Consider the following 13,655-nt stretch of genomic DNA (forward strand, 5'->3'; position numbering starts at 1 on the left):
TTGGAATTAGTTCCACACATTTCAGTGGGACAGGGAAGATCCGATCCAAAGCAGAAACTGCCTCCTCCGTAATATCTCTCTCTCTCTCTCTCTCTCTCTCTCTCTCTCTCTCTCTCTCACACACACACACACACACACACACACACACACACACACACACTGCAAGCCTTACCCTCCCATGTTCAGTCCATGCTTAAGAATTGCCTGTACCAAAGGCAGACACAAGACCCATACCTAAGGGACACAGACTCCTCTTGGCTCTGAGAAGAGGTTCAGAAAAGGCAGAAGTAGCTGTGGACAGGCCAGCAGAATCAGGTAGCCAATGAGGCAGTGGATAAACAGACAAGATACAGACTGTAAACACACTTGCTGATCTGAGAGCCTAGTGACCTTTGGGGGTCAGATTTGCATGGATCTTGTTATATAAGGCATGCAGCAGGGACACATTATACATATACATTATACATATGAGTGGATATAGCAAGTACGTCATTATTGCTGACCTGCATGACTCTTGTTATGGTCAATTGGACATCGGAGCTGGGTAATTTCATCGCTAAGAACACAGCAGGGAGCAGCTGAGCCCTTCAGTCAGAGGAGGGGACAAAGTGGGCAGAGGTCCATGTAAGCTGAGGAGGGCAGACTGGGGACACAGTAGACCATCAAGAGTGCCCCTCCCCCAAACTCTCACACACTTAATGCCATGTCTTGTCTTCATATTGGGAAGAAGTAAAATCAAGTCTATAATAAAGACCACTGAGTTTTGTTGTTGTTTAGAGCGAGAGCACTGGATATGGTATTGTAGGGTCATGCATTAGATGTCTTGAAGTGTCTGTGGGTGATATTACATGACGTTTGTGTTACGATTTAACATAGTGTAGCATAAAGATGAGATAGTAAGTGGTAATTGGCTTGAAACATTCATGAACGGGAGAATTGGGAATCAATTAGAGTTTAAAGCCCTCTTAAACTTCCTCTCTTAATGCCAGGCACAGTTTTTCCACTGGTGTCCACTTGATTTCCCCAGCTGTAAAGAGGGAATGACCACCTTCTGGAAAGGGTCAGTCGGGCTGACTTATTAATACAGGTGAAGCGTTCAGCCTGTGCTGTAGTGCACAGCTGGATCAATCAGTCTTTCCTAGACTGCAAACTTCGGGATCAATAGCTACATAGTCAACACCTCTACCCACTTTGCTATAGTGTAATGTGCTATGTCTTTAAAATGGAAAAGGTAGCTCTGCTGCAAAATAGAAATGATACCCCAAAGCTCACATGGGAGCAGCACAAGGGCCCCCAATCGCTTGACCCCAGTGGTCCCTGGGTATTTCACTGCCACAGTCACCAGGGCTGCGTCGGGCCATCAGAGGGATGTTGGAGTCAGCATTGGTGTCTGGGGTTAGCAGCAGGCTCTTGTGTTGGGCAGCTCCCTTGGGGGACATTTCCCCAGGCTCCATCACGTGCTTTGAATTCTAGTTCCTCTCTCAGCTGACGGTTATGACTGGGCATCCCTTGAAGAGCCCACTGCTTTCAGTCATCACTGTTAGAAAACTGAGCCTGGTGGAGATGCAGCCCACAATAGTGGGCTTGCTTTTTATCTCTGCACATACTCCGATGACAGGTAAAGCCCACCTCTTCTTTATTAGCACCATCTGTCCGTCATTAGAAGGACTCCCTTGGCCTTCTTGAAATGTCCATTCTCCAGGGCAAGCATCTTCCCCTCCTTTTCTGTCTTCTATGTTTTGACTAGGACCCTTATTCATTTCCCTTCATGTTTTTCATTTCAACTTACAATTGTATGTTCATCGCGTGTGATTTATTTGTTTGCGCTGCTTGTCAAATATTCCTGGATCCCTTCCATCCCAGCATACGAGTGCACTTTCTTCTCTGTGGTTGGCTGGGACAGTGTACTAGTTTGGGACCCTGAATTGATGAATGAAATTTGATGAATGAAATGATGTGTTATTTCTAGCCAGATCTCTCACGTCTGTGGTGAAATTCACCTCATCTAAGAGCTTCCTCTTTCTGCAGCAGAGGAGCTATGAAAGGTCTGGGCGGATTGTTTCCTCCGCTCTTTTCCTGGGTAAAGGGAAGGCAAACCCTCAGTTTACCTAGCCTTGGTGGACTGTAAAACTTTGGTCTTTGAGTCACTGAGATGTTAGGTTTGTTATTCAGCATGATGCCCCCTCCCCTGATTGATGCAGCTGACTTCTCACTTCCTCTCAAAATGACAGGCATTGTGCACAGGAAGTCATCTCTCTTCACCTGGGTATCCCCAGTGTCTGTGGGTGTAAATACTTACATCTGTGTGTGAGTAAATTGAACAAGTTTTGAGTCCTTTTCCTTCCCCGATAAACTTAACTTTCCTGTTCAGAGTGATTTAACTAATTTGCATTGACACCTCAAATCAGAAAGCAATAGAAACAACCTTCATCCACCCCCCCCCAGGGGGGGCATCTTAGGCAGAGGTGGCTGGACTCAGCTCTCTTAAGGTTAACAGTCTCCATGAAAATGGTTTTGGCTGTTTTTACATGTGGTCTTTAGCCGATCTGTTTATTTTAACATGCCCCCCACCCCAGCACCATGCTGTCAGGGGTTCTTTGAGGAATGAACATTTTTCATTCTTGGGCATGACTGTGAGAAGCCAGTAAGTTATGAGTTATAGAGACCATGCTTTGTGAGCATCCTCAGAACTGAGTACAGTATTCCTAAGTGGGAAATGTGTTGCTAACGTGTGTCTGTGTACAAATCTGTACTCCTAAGGTAAAGACAGACAGTTAAGCAACCGACCGCTCCCACGGTGTACTTTGCATGTTACCATGGCTACCGTAAGACTTACAGTTGTTATTCTGCAGTTTTTGTTTGAGGAAAGTGAGATGCAGAGAGCTTAATTATGTTCCTTGTAGGTGTCTCAGACCCTCGTGTTGTCTATGACAGCTTGGTAGACTTTGACAGGGCCACTGACTTTTAGAACTTGTTTGAAAGGAAAATAATGAAATTCTGAGGCTTTTTGTTTCTCCTTTTCCTATTTGACTTTTTGACAACCAGTACACCATTTTATCCCACATGCTGCCAGCCCTTCTGTGATGCACATATAATTAACGAGGTTTTAAACGTGATAGAAATGCATGATACACTGTACGAAGCAGTTACCTTCCAGTTCCCAAAGTCTGTTCTAAGTGTGGGAGAGTAAAGCCTTGACTACAGGAGCCAATAGGCTTCGCCTTCGAAGGTGTAGCTTTCCTGGGCTGAGCCTCTGATGATATCCATACCATGTTCGAGTTTGCTATTCCCTGATTTAGGATGGAGAGAACACCTCAGAACCGACAAGGCACTATCATTGGCGGTAAAAGGGCTCCCGTTAGTCCAGGTCAAGTCCTCTAAGGAGCTGCTGAAGCTGTCCGGTCCACAGAGCACAGTGAATGGCGGAATCCAGCTTGCCCCTGTTTGCCAAACTGTGTTTCCAGCAACATACTGCCACCCAAGGATGTGTCCCTGGGCCAGCGGAAGTCTTGTTACCTCCAAAGGAGAGGCTACTCTTCATCTTACAGAATGTTTTGTGTGCCTTGAATGTGCCAGAGGCCCTCGTTAGATCGCTTTAATTAGACCCCCAAACCACTCTATGGAGTGAGTCTAGTTTAGTGGAAAGGGGAACACAGATGAACAAAACGAATCGTCTGTTAGATGTTTAGCAACTTGATAACCACTCTGCAATTGTGGTTTATTTATTTACTTAAATGAGGAACTGGAAGCTCAGGAAATTTAACTATCTTATCAGGCTCATCTAAATTGTAAATGGAAAACCCAGAACGCTCTCCCAAGGCCTCTCGTTCTGGTCCCAGAACTCACATATATTGATCAAGGTCAAAATGGACAAAGACCAAGCAAGTTCTTTGAGGGGACATCTTTCAGTCCTTCCCGCTCTTTATGCTGAGACTGAATAGTCAAGACCATTGCCATGCCTTGATTTTTAATCAAATTTTCAAAGTGTTAAGTAAAACTGCACGAAGTTGTCTAAGCCATTGTGCAAAGTAAAACCGACTCATTGGTTTATAAAATGCTACCGTAACAGGAGCAGTAATGGTGACTACGAGATTGCTGGGCACAAGGGGGCACTGTGCAGTCTATTTATCTGGGTATATTAATGGCATTTTCCAAGGCTGATTGGGTCCATTATTTCTTTTTTCTTTTTTTTTTTTTTTTTGGTTTTTCGAGACAGGGTTTCTCTGTATAGCCCGAGCTGTCCTGGAACTCACTCTGTAGACCAGGCTGGCCTCGAACTCAGAAATTCGCCTGCCTCTGCCTCCCAAGTGCTGGGATTAAAGGCGTGCGCCACCACCGCCCGGCCAAGGGGTCCATTATTTCTTGATAAATGTAGGTAGATAGATATGATCTGTTCCTGGTCCAGGGTCACAGTAAAGCTTCCAGGAACAAAAGCACAAAGCCAGCCCACTGTCTGGAGAGCCTGACCATTTCCTTTCCCAGCCATTTTACATTCAGGTCAAGCCAGGTCCTCGTCACAGGGAGACTAGTATGCATGTGACATGCGGACCTCTGCAGCGTATATGAGAATAGGGCAGTGCTCTTCACTATGTCACCAGAGCTCTCATAGCCTTCGATGAGTTATTTCTCCTCAGAATCTTAGGTGCTTGTTGTCTTACACCCCCCCCACACACACACACATAGTGAGAGACTCCAGATAGATGTTTTTTTTTTAAGTATGAATGAGGGAATGACAAAACCTGCAAATTGAGGCCATTAAGAATTCTGTAGTCTGTGTTGTTCTTAGAAAAAAGAGAGCCCTGCCCACATCTAAGGATGCTTCTTGGAATCTTGAGTAAGCTTAACAAAGGCATTTCTTCCTGCAAAGTATAAATCATGATATTTTTACTAGAACATCTGTATTTTTCATCAGCAAGGACACCCTAGAGGGTGTATCAGAGTCACAGAGGACTTTGACACTGTCGTCCCTCACTGGGCCCATCATTAAGAATCTTTACCGGAAGAAGGCTTTGTTTGTTAATTGTTTAGGTCACAGGAACGGAAGCCAAAGAAGTGGTAGCTTCCCCCAAACCAGCAAGACGCTGAGATTATATTTATATACCTAACCAAAGATAATTTATCTAATGTTGCTAAAATTACAAGATATTAAAATTATACAATTCTTTCTCCACTGTGTGTGTGTGTGTGTGTGCATTTGTGTGTGTTCAAAGGAACTTATCCATACACACTGATACCACTTATCCACCAAGTTTTTATTAAATGATGTCTCTGACGATGCTAAGTTTGCATCTTATGTATATTAACAGTATAGTGCTATGTATGTAGTGACTATGTGTGTAGTGACTATGTATGTAGTGACTATGTATGTAGTGACTATGTATGTAGTGACTATGTATGTAGTGACTATGTATGTAGTGTGTATGTAGTTAATTGGTTCCACGGCTCAGTTTCAACAGGTGCTGTCTCTGAACGGATTTACTGCTTAAAACAGTGTGACCAGAGTTTATTCCCTAGGACTCAGGGAGATGGGCAACAGCCTGTTCTTTTACTTGATCTGAAGATCCACAAAATGGTAACGGATGGATGATGTAGTGTTCATTCTCTAACCTTGAGGCCCCAGTGTGTATATATTAAGGTCTTTGACAGTAGATACTAGGCAATAAAGCAAATTCAAAGCATAGAACAGCAGTTCTTAACCTGTAGGTTGTGACCCCTTTGGCAAACTTCTCTCTCTAAAAATATTTACATTATGATTCATAACAGTAGCAAAATTACAGTTATGAGGTAGCAACAAAAGTAATTTTATGGTTGGGGGGGTCACCAAAGCGTGGGGAGCTGTATTAAAGGATTGTAGCGTTAGGGAAATTGAGAACTAGCATGGAGGATTATGGGAAGATGGCTTTACTGGAATGTTTCTCAGGAGCAAGTAGGAGCCAGTGCTTCTGGAGACAGCAGACCCAGGAAAGGCATTCTCTGTCCTTCTGTTTCTATTGTAAGCTCATGGGCTGGTGTGATCTGGTGCTCTGTCCCTGACTTCAGATGTGGCTAGTGGCAAAAGTGAATCCATTCAGAGACTCACTTGTTGGAACCAACCCTGCAGCCACCTGAGCATTGAACTCCCTGCCCCTCTGTTCTCTTCCAGCCCCTGGCAATCGATCCACCATGACAGCTAATGTCAGCTCAGTTTGACTTAAATTAAGCCAGACAAGTTTGCACGGAAGATGTCTTGGGGTGGATAGAGCTGGGGGAAGGCTTTGTTTGTCATCAGTTTTGTAAAACTGCAAACGCAAGAAGGCCAGATGGAAGTGCAGGCATCACTGGAGGAACATGGCCTTAGTAACTAAGTTCCCAACTTCTGGGAATGTCACAAACGAACCTCCTCGAAGTTCTGCAGGTTTGAGAGAACCAGTATTTCATAATCAGCCTAGCTCCTGAATTGTAGGATTTGACCAAACACTTTATCATATTGGCCCCTTGAAAAGATAATTTTAACTATATGCGGAAGGGGCATTTAGAAGGCATACCGTGTAGCAGGCAGGAATTCTCCTTTCTGTGGGGTTGTAAAAGTGGCCACTTCTACAGTCCAGCAGAGGGAGTTTTAGATCCCCACCCCCATCTACCCCAGGAATGTTTATTACAGCAAGTGAAGGTGTCCACAGCTTCTCCAATCCAGCAGAGGGAGAAGGAAATTTTTAGCTCTTTTTCACCCAAGTCTGCCTAAAAGAAAGCTGTTAGAAAAATCCAAAGCAGGGGCTCAAATGGTACTTTACAGACTAACAGTTACTTTGTAACACTTTGTTACAGATTGTTACTATGTAAACTGTTGGTTATTAGGTAGGGCCTAGGTGGTGTGGTGTGCTTAAGGGCAGCTTACTCCTAAGTAGGATGAAAAACAAAAAGAAATTTGAGCTCTTTATACCCAAGAGGAGATAACAGTGGGTTTCCTACTTCATTTCCAACTCATTTCTTAACCCCAGCACGGTGCTTCCTTCACTCTGAATATCTACAGCAGTCCAAGGGACCAGCCACTAAGTCGTCCATAGTTGCGCACACTACAGTTTTTGTAGCTCTGGGCAAGTACCCAACAGAAAGGGCAGATGACGTGCTAGAGCTAGGGACATATTGTCCTTTGAAAACCTCTGTGGTCACATTGAGGACTTTGGGTTCAGAGAGCTGTTCATGCTGGGAGGAGAAGCTGGGCGAACGAGGAGACTGCCTTGGCAAAACCCTAGGCCTGACTTTTCACGTGACGGCATCAGATGGCTTCAGCGCGGGGAACCAGGGACAGTAGAGACACAGAGGGGATGAAATTCGGGTGAGATTTGGCAGGACAAGGTCAAGAAGAGTTGGAGCCTGTGGAAGTTCTCTGACTGAATGACTGAGGCTGTGGAGAGTCTGGTCCTCAAGGGGCTGACTTGGGGAGAGGAGGCCTGGTCTATGGTGAGAATAGTTTTCACGTTAATGATCTGTCAGAGCCATTCCACCTGGGAAAGGGCAGACCCTGGTGCTGGTAAGAAAGGGCAATGTTAGCTGGGTCTGTGCAGCGCCTGAGGTCTGGTTTTATGCTAGTGTGTTTTATTCTTGGACGTCAGAGCTTTCCTTAATAACGCACATGGCCGTGTGCTTCCCGTAACAGTGTTTTCTCTTTTTGTTCCTAGGAATGGTGCAAAAGCTAGATCAAAAACTCCCCGTGGCTAACGAGTATCTGTTGCTCTCTGGAGGAGTCCGAGAAGGTGTGGTGGACCTGGACCTAGATGAGTTAAATGTCTATGCCCGGGGCACTGACTACGACATGGACTTCACCCTTCTGGTGCCGGCCCTTAAGCTACATGACCGTAACCAACCTGTGACACTCGATATGCGCCACTCAGCCTTGTGCCACTCCTGGCTGAGCCTCCGGCTCTTTGACGAGGGGACAATCAGTAAATGGAAAGATTGCTGCACAATGGCTGATCACATCAACGGTGCCACCAACTACTTCTTCTCTCCCACCAGAGTGGCTGACTGGTTCTATGACTCCATCTGCATCGTCCTCTCAGAGATACAGAAGAAGCCCCAGAGAGGGATGCCGAAGGTGGAGAAGGTAGAGAAGAACGGGACCATCATCTCCATCATTCTGGGCGTGGGGAGCAGCCGCATGTTGTACGATATCGTCCCTGTGGTGTCTTTCAAAGGCTGGCCTGCGGTGGCTCAGAGCTGGCTCATGGAGAACCACTTTTGGGATGGGAAGATCACAGAGGAAGAGGTCATCAGTGGATTCTACTTGGTGCCAGCTTGCTCCTACAAGGGCAAGAAGGACAATGAGTGGCGACTGTCCTTTGCCAGGAGTGAGGTGCAACTGAAGAAATGCATCTCAGGCAGTCTCATGCAGGCCTACCAAGCCTGCAAAGCCATCATCATCAAACTCCTGTCAAGGCCCAAGGCTATCAGCCCCTACCACCTTCGAAGCATGATGCTCTGGGCCTGTGACCGACTCCCTGCCAGCTACTTGGCTCAAGAAGACTATGCAGCCCACTTTTTGCTGGGCCTCATTGATGACCTGCAGCACTGTCTGGTCAACAAGATGTGCCCTAATTACTTCATCCCTCAGTGCAACATGCTGGAGCACCTGTCAGAGGAGACAGTTATGCTTCACGCCAGGAAGCTCTCCTCAGTTCGCTCAGATCCCGCAGAGCACCTGCGCACGGCCATCGAGCACGTGAAGGCAGCCAATCGGCTGACGCTGAAGCTACAGCGTCGGGGCAGCACCACCAGCATCCCCTCCCCACAGTCGGATGGAGGTGACCCCAATCAGCCTGATGACCGTCTGGCAAAAAAACTGCAGCAGCTAGTAACTGAGAATCCAGGGAAGTCCATCTCAGTCTTTATTAACCCCGATGACGTCACAAGGCCCCATTTCAGAATCGATGATAAATTTTTCTGAGTGTTTTGATGACTTTCTTTCCCCTTCCTTTCTTGGTTGTAAACCTTATGTACCGTGTAGTGTGATTTGTGACTGTCCTTCTGTTTTTACATATCCAGCTTCCATTGGATTTGGTAAGAACACATCTTAAGTTTCCTGGTTATGCAGGATGGTGCAGGCTCTGAAACAGTATTATCACTATTTCACATTCTGCCCGAGTTTGCTGTTGTTTTCTAGTTATTGTGGATTTTTATTTTTCTTGGTGTTCATTTTTTAAGGAGAACTTGAGCCATAGATGACACTGCCCATGAATCCTTTTGCTTGCTTTCTGTCCCACACCCAGTTTAGCTGTGTTGGTGGGTTTGGGGGGGGGACACATCCCATCCCTGCATATTCGAACACTCTCTCTTCGGCTTTTGTTCTGACTTTGACCTTGTTCTTCTCCCGAGTTTGCACCGAGAGTCCTAAGAACCTGCAGGCCCTGCACATGCTGGCTGCATTCACTCCTTTGCACCAGCAGTCAGAATAGTTTCCCCTTTCTATGAGATGGAAACTACAAGAGAGAGAGAGAGAGAGTGAGAGAGCGATGTACATTGTGTTTCCGAGCAACCTCATTGAATGTAATTGTCCTTAAATCAGCAAACATTGGATGGTTTGGAGGGAGGGTTTGATAGCTTTCCAAACAGAATTAAGGTTTCCAAATGTTAGTTTTAGTGTTTGTAATTATTTGAAGCCTTATTTAAATCCTATTAAGGAGCACACCGTTCTAATTGTTATTTGCACTAATGAAGTCTTTGCCATCGTCATAGCTGCGATATGTGTTTGAGCATCCATTAGCATCCCTCTAGAAAATGCTGTCCTCGCTTCTCATTTAGTCCAGTTCTCCCGGTCATTAGGATGAGTCTCTACATTTGTCTAGTTCTCCTTTAATTGTGGGTCCCGTTTGGCCCTCTTTGATAGCTCTGGTTTCTGCCTTATTGAGGGGAATTCTTAAAGCTTTATACCTATTCACTGACCATCTGAAGCTGGGGGAGACAATACTTGATAAAGTGGGTATCTTTGTATTTATTTCTTTGCGGGGGGGGGGTTCTAGAGATCTTCTCTTCCCCCTTTCCTTTTATAAACTCTCTTTACTTCTCCTGAGATCTTGAGGGAAGCTGACAGGCAGAATTATCCCCAGATTGATGATAACCGTGCCTGTTCAAAGCAGGTGTCACTGTAGAGCAGGAACCAGGAAATACCTAAGTAGCTCTGTTGGAATTAGGGAGTCCTATTATCTGACAGAAACTATTTGCAAGATTTAGGTGCTTCAGGGCATGTTGGCCCCTGTTTTGGTGTGAACTCAAGGCAAACCGTGGTGCTTGAGTCCTGGGCGGGCCCACTGACCTAGATGACACCGACGATGTCTGCTAATGGAAGAGTCAAGCAAGCAACGGTGGCTGTTTTGGTCTTGAATGTCCAGACTCATAGGTTGGATTTTGGCCAGTTGGAATCAGGCTCTTGGAGTTTTGCATGGGAATTAATGTAATGCTTATAAATCACTCAACAATCTGAAGTCAAACACAAAAATAAAAAAGAAACATACTGGCCTTGGAATTGTGTTGTCGGTCTTACTTTGTAATATCAAAGCCCCTCCCCCTTCTGTCCTTCAGTTTTCACTATGGTCACTTGATTTTAGCCTGGAACTCTAGATTTTCTGCCTGGACTGAGTGCTGGGTATCACGTATGTATTGTGGTATGCATTTTGGGGACTAGCTTTGGTTCTGTGTCACCCGTTCCCTCCCTCAGGGTGTCCTGGCACTGCTGGCTGCTGCACACTGGGCTGGAAGAATGAAGCCAAGTCCAGAATGGGTGGGGTCTGCAGGATGCCAGTCTGTCTGAAAGTGAGTACCAAGGGTAGGGTGGTGGGAGCTTCCCCAGTGATTTTAGAGTCACAGCTCTTTTTTGACAATACTCAAATGAAACAGCTCTTAGACACTCTTTAGTGAAACAGCTGGTGAGCATACACACACACTTTATTTGGGGTGGACAAAGGCTATATATGAACCTCGGAGAATGGGAAGGAGTTTCCAGGGTGAATGTAAATCATTGGCTAGAGTTTAACTACCGGGAATGCCTCATCTGCATGGAGGCATTCCAGGAATCCCAGGTACTTGTTGGGTAGATTCTTAAGGGGCTGGGGTGGGGGAAGGGGTTGAATTTATAGGTTTGCCGAGGACTATGAGACATTCCTCTGATAGACGATTTTGGGGTCTGGCTCTCTAGATCAGGCAGAGAAGAGGAAGCCCTAATAAGAAAAGGAAGTTCTCCATTTTGTGCTGAGCTTGGAGGAGTCATGTGGACATGGTAGACTACAGCCTTAGTAGCATGTATCACCACACCCAGCCAGCTTTGAAATTGTTTTCGTGATAATACAGAGGTGGTCTGTAAGCACAGACGCTACCTCTAGTTTAGCGGTCTACAGAGTGAGCAGCCTGTGTTCATTCCTCCTGTCTTCCTGTTGGTATATACACATCTTCCACTAGAGTGTGACCTTATTAAACAGCTGCTTCCCAGATCCAGAGGTTCCTCCTGGTCGGAAAAGCCATGGATAAAAACGCACACTTCCTTGGTCACAGACACTGACAGGGGCCATACAATCTCAGTTCTTTCAACTGGGGACATACCCTGTGGAACACTGGGTTAGAAGCACATACTCATCCTGGATATGGATTTGGTTTATATTGGCACTGATACCCATTACACAGTCATGGCAGCTGACATCAGATGGCATGGTGAAAGATGGAAATGAAAGCTTGAGTCCTCAGAACCCAGTGCCTGAGGAGGCTCCTCTTACTGGACTCCGTCATCACCAGTATTTTAACTAATTTTGAATTCAGGTTAGTTGATCACCATATTTAATCAAGTAAGACATGTTGAGTTGTTTTGATTGGTGTGTCTCTTTTCTTTCTGTGATCTATGAAGGATTCCTACCTTTGTATCCTTGTAGTTAGAGCTGGTATAGGCTGATTTCACTGATTCTATCATAGTCTGTGTAGCTACTTTGACCATGTTGGTATATTGTATATGTTAAAACAAAGTCGGGTGTACTGTTGATGTGGGCATTTATATTCCAAAAGCCATTGCTCTGAGGTCAGGTCAACTGCCAGGATGCATATAGAACCAACATTTCACGTACAGTTAGCCACACTGTACTTTAAATACTTTCAGCCAAAATTTCATTAGGTGTAATAAGGTTTTAGCACATTAATTCTGATTCCCCTACCCCTGTTTGCCACACCTCGTCATATTGGAGAACACAGTATGTACATTTCACATAGAAATGTGCAAAGACCTCTAGGTATTAGTAATTTTAACACCCATTGTTTAATCCTCAGAATTCCTGTCCAGGCCACACACCTAAGATGCTCTGAGAGCAAGATGGTAAGTGTATGGAATGTAGCGTACTACCTTTCCCTCAAACACACCCCATTGAGTTCTTACCAGTCTGGTTTTCTACAGGCTGGAAAATCTCTTTACGTCATTTGTGCTTCAGATAAAAGATAAGTGCCTTAAGGCTGGAGCCATAATTTCAAAGTTACATGTGTCTGATTTTTTAAAGGCATTTACAAGATATTAAATTCAGCAGCTCTTAGCTCTTTCATGGCCTGGGTCTCACTATATCAAGGGGAGATTTTCTTCTGCCCTTCGCCTTTCTCTTCTGAATGGATGAGCTACAGATGCAGATGAAAGTTGGTTTCAGAGTTAATGGGGCCACATGATTCGAAACACTTTAAAAGTGAAAATATGTCTGAAGTCACTTTTGCAGCTCATTAAATAGACAGTAGTGACACTACATTTCTAATTGTGCTTTGAGCGGGGCATGAGGACCGAGGAGTCGTTGGGGCTAGTGCAAGCCTCCTTCTCACTTCCAAATCACCTGTGCACACCCACAGGTCCTTTCTTGTCACTGATTTGAGATTTCCCCAGATTGACATTTATAACACTTTCTGGTGTAGTTCAGGCTGCTGGCCACAACTCAGTGTTGGTTCCTTGATTCAGACATCCATCCTACTGAGGGAAATTAACTTTTTTTTTAAAGTAATCCAGCTTTGCAAAAATTTCTATTTTAAAATTGTATGTATATTCATGTGTTTGTGCATTTGAGTGCAGATATCTTCGGAGATCAGAGGCATTGGGTCCTCCTGGAGCTGGAGATAATTGGTAAATGTAAGTCACCTCATGTGGCTACTGGGGCCTGCCCTTTACTCTTTGGGAAGAGCAGCAAGTGCTCTTAAGCACTGAACTGTGAACTGTCTCTCTATTACTCCCAAAGCATAAGGGTTGTTTTTTTGTTTTTTGTTTTCGTTTTTTTTTTGGGGGGGGGAGGTGGGGAAAGTCATGGTATGTGTGTGAAAATGTGTGGTGTGTGTTGGTGTGTGTGTGTGGGGGGCTATTTGTGTATAGTTGCAAAGAGTTAGAGGTCATAGTGGAGTTCAGGGAATCTCATAAAGGTCTCACTGAGAGGCAGAAACCAGATGCCGATAGGGATGTAGGGCAGATTTCCTTGGGACTGGGGAGATCAGATAATTAACTCTGGTGAGCAGCTGCTGCAGATGCTCTAAGATTAATCCATAGGACCAGAGCTGAGCTGAACCTCAGACTTGAGCCAAGCTGTAGAGGAGAGTTCCCCATGGAGTCTGTAAAGGTGAAAGACTGGGTCTGATTGGATGAACTGGAGGGTGGACAAATGTCAGGCTGAGTAGGCTGTATC

The 13,655-nt window shown here is 45.2% G+C and overlaps 1 protein-coding gene across 1 annotated transcript; it reads left to right on the forward strand.

Moving 5' to 3' along the window:
• The first annotated feature begins 1,494 nt into the window (after positions 1 to 1,494).
• On the forward strand, positions 1,495 to 10,498 carry Mb21d2 (Mab-21 domain containing 2). Its single transcript, XM_028753805.1, has 2 exons — positions 1,495 to 1,618; positions 7,659 to 10,498. The coding sequence occupies exons 1-2, from the start codon at positions 1,495 to 1,497 to the stop codon at positions 8,921 to 8,923; spliced, it is 1,389 nt and encodes a 462-aa protein (XP_028609638.1). The 3' UTR covers positions 8,924 to 10,498.
• The last annotated feature ends 3,157 nt before the right edge of the window (positions 10,499 to 13,655 follow it).

Source organism: Grammomys surdaster, unplaced genomic scaffold (assembly GCF_004785775.1).
Source record: "Grammomys surdaster isolate TR1022 unplaced genomic scaffold, NIH_TR_1.0 125956, whole genome shotgun sequence".
NCBI lineage: Eukaryota > Metazoa > Chordata > Mammalia > Rodentia > Muridae > Grammomys > Grammomys surdaster.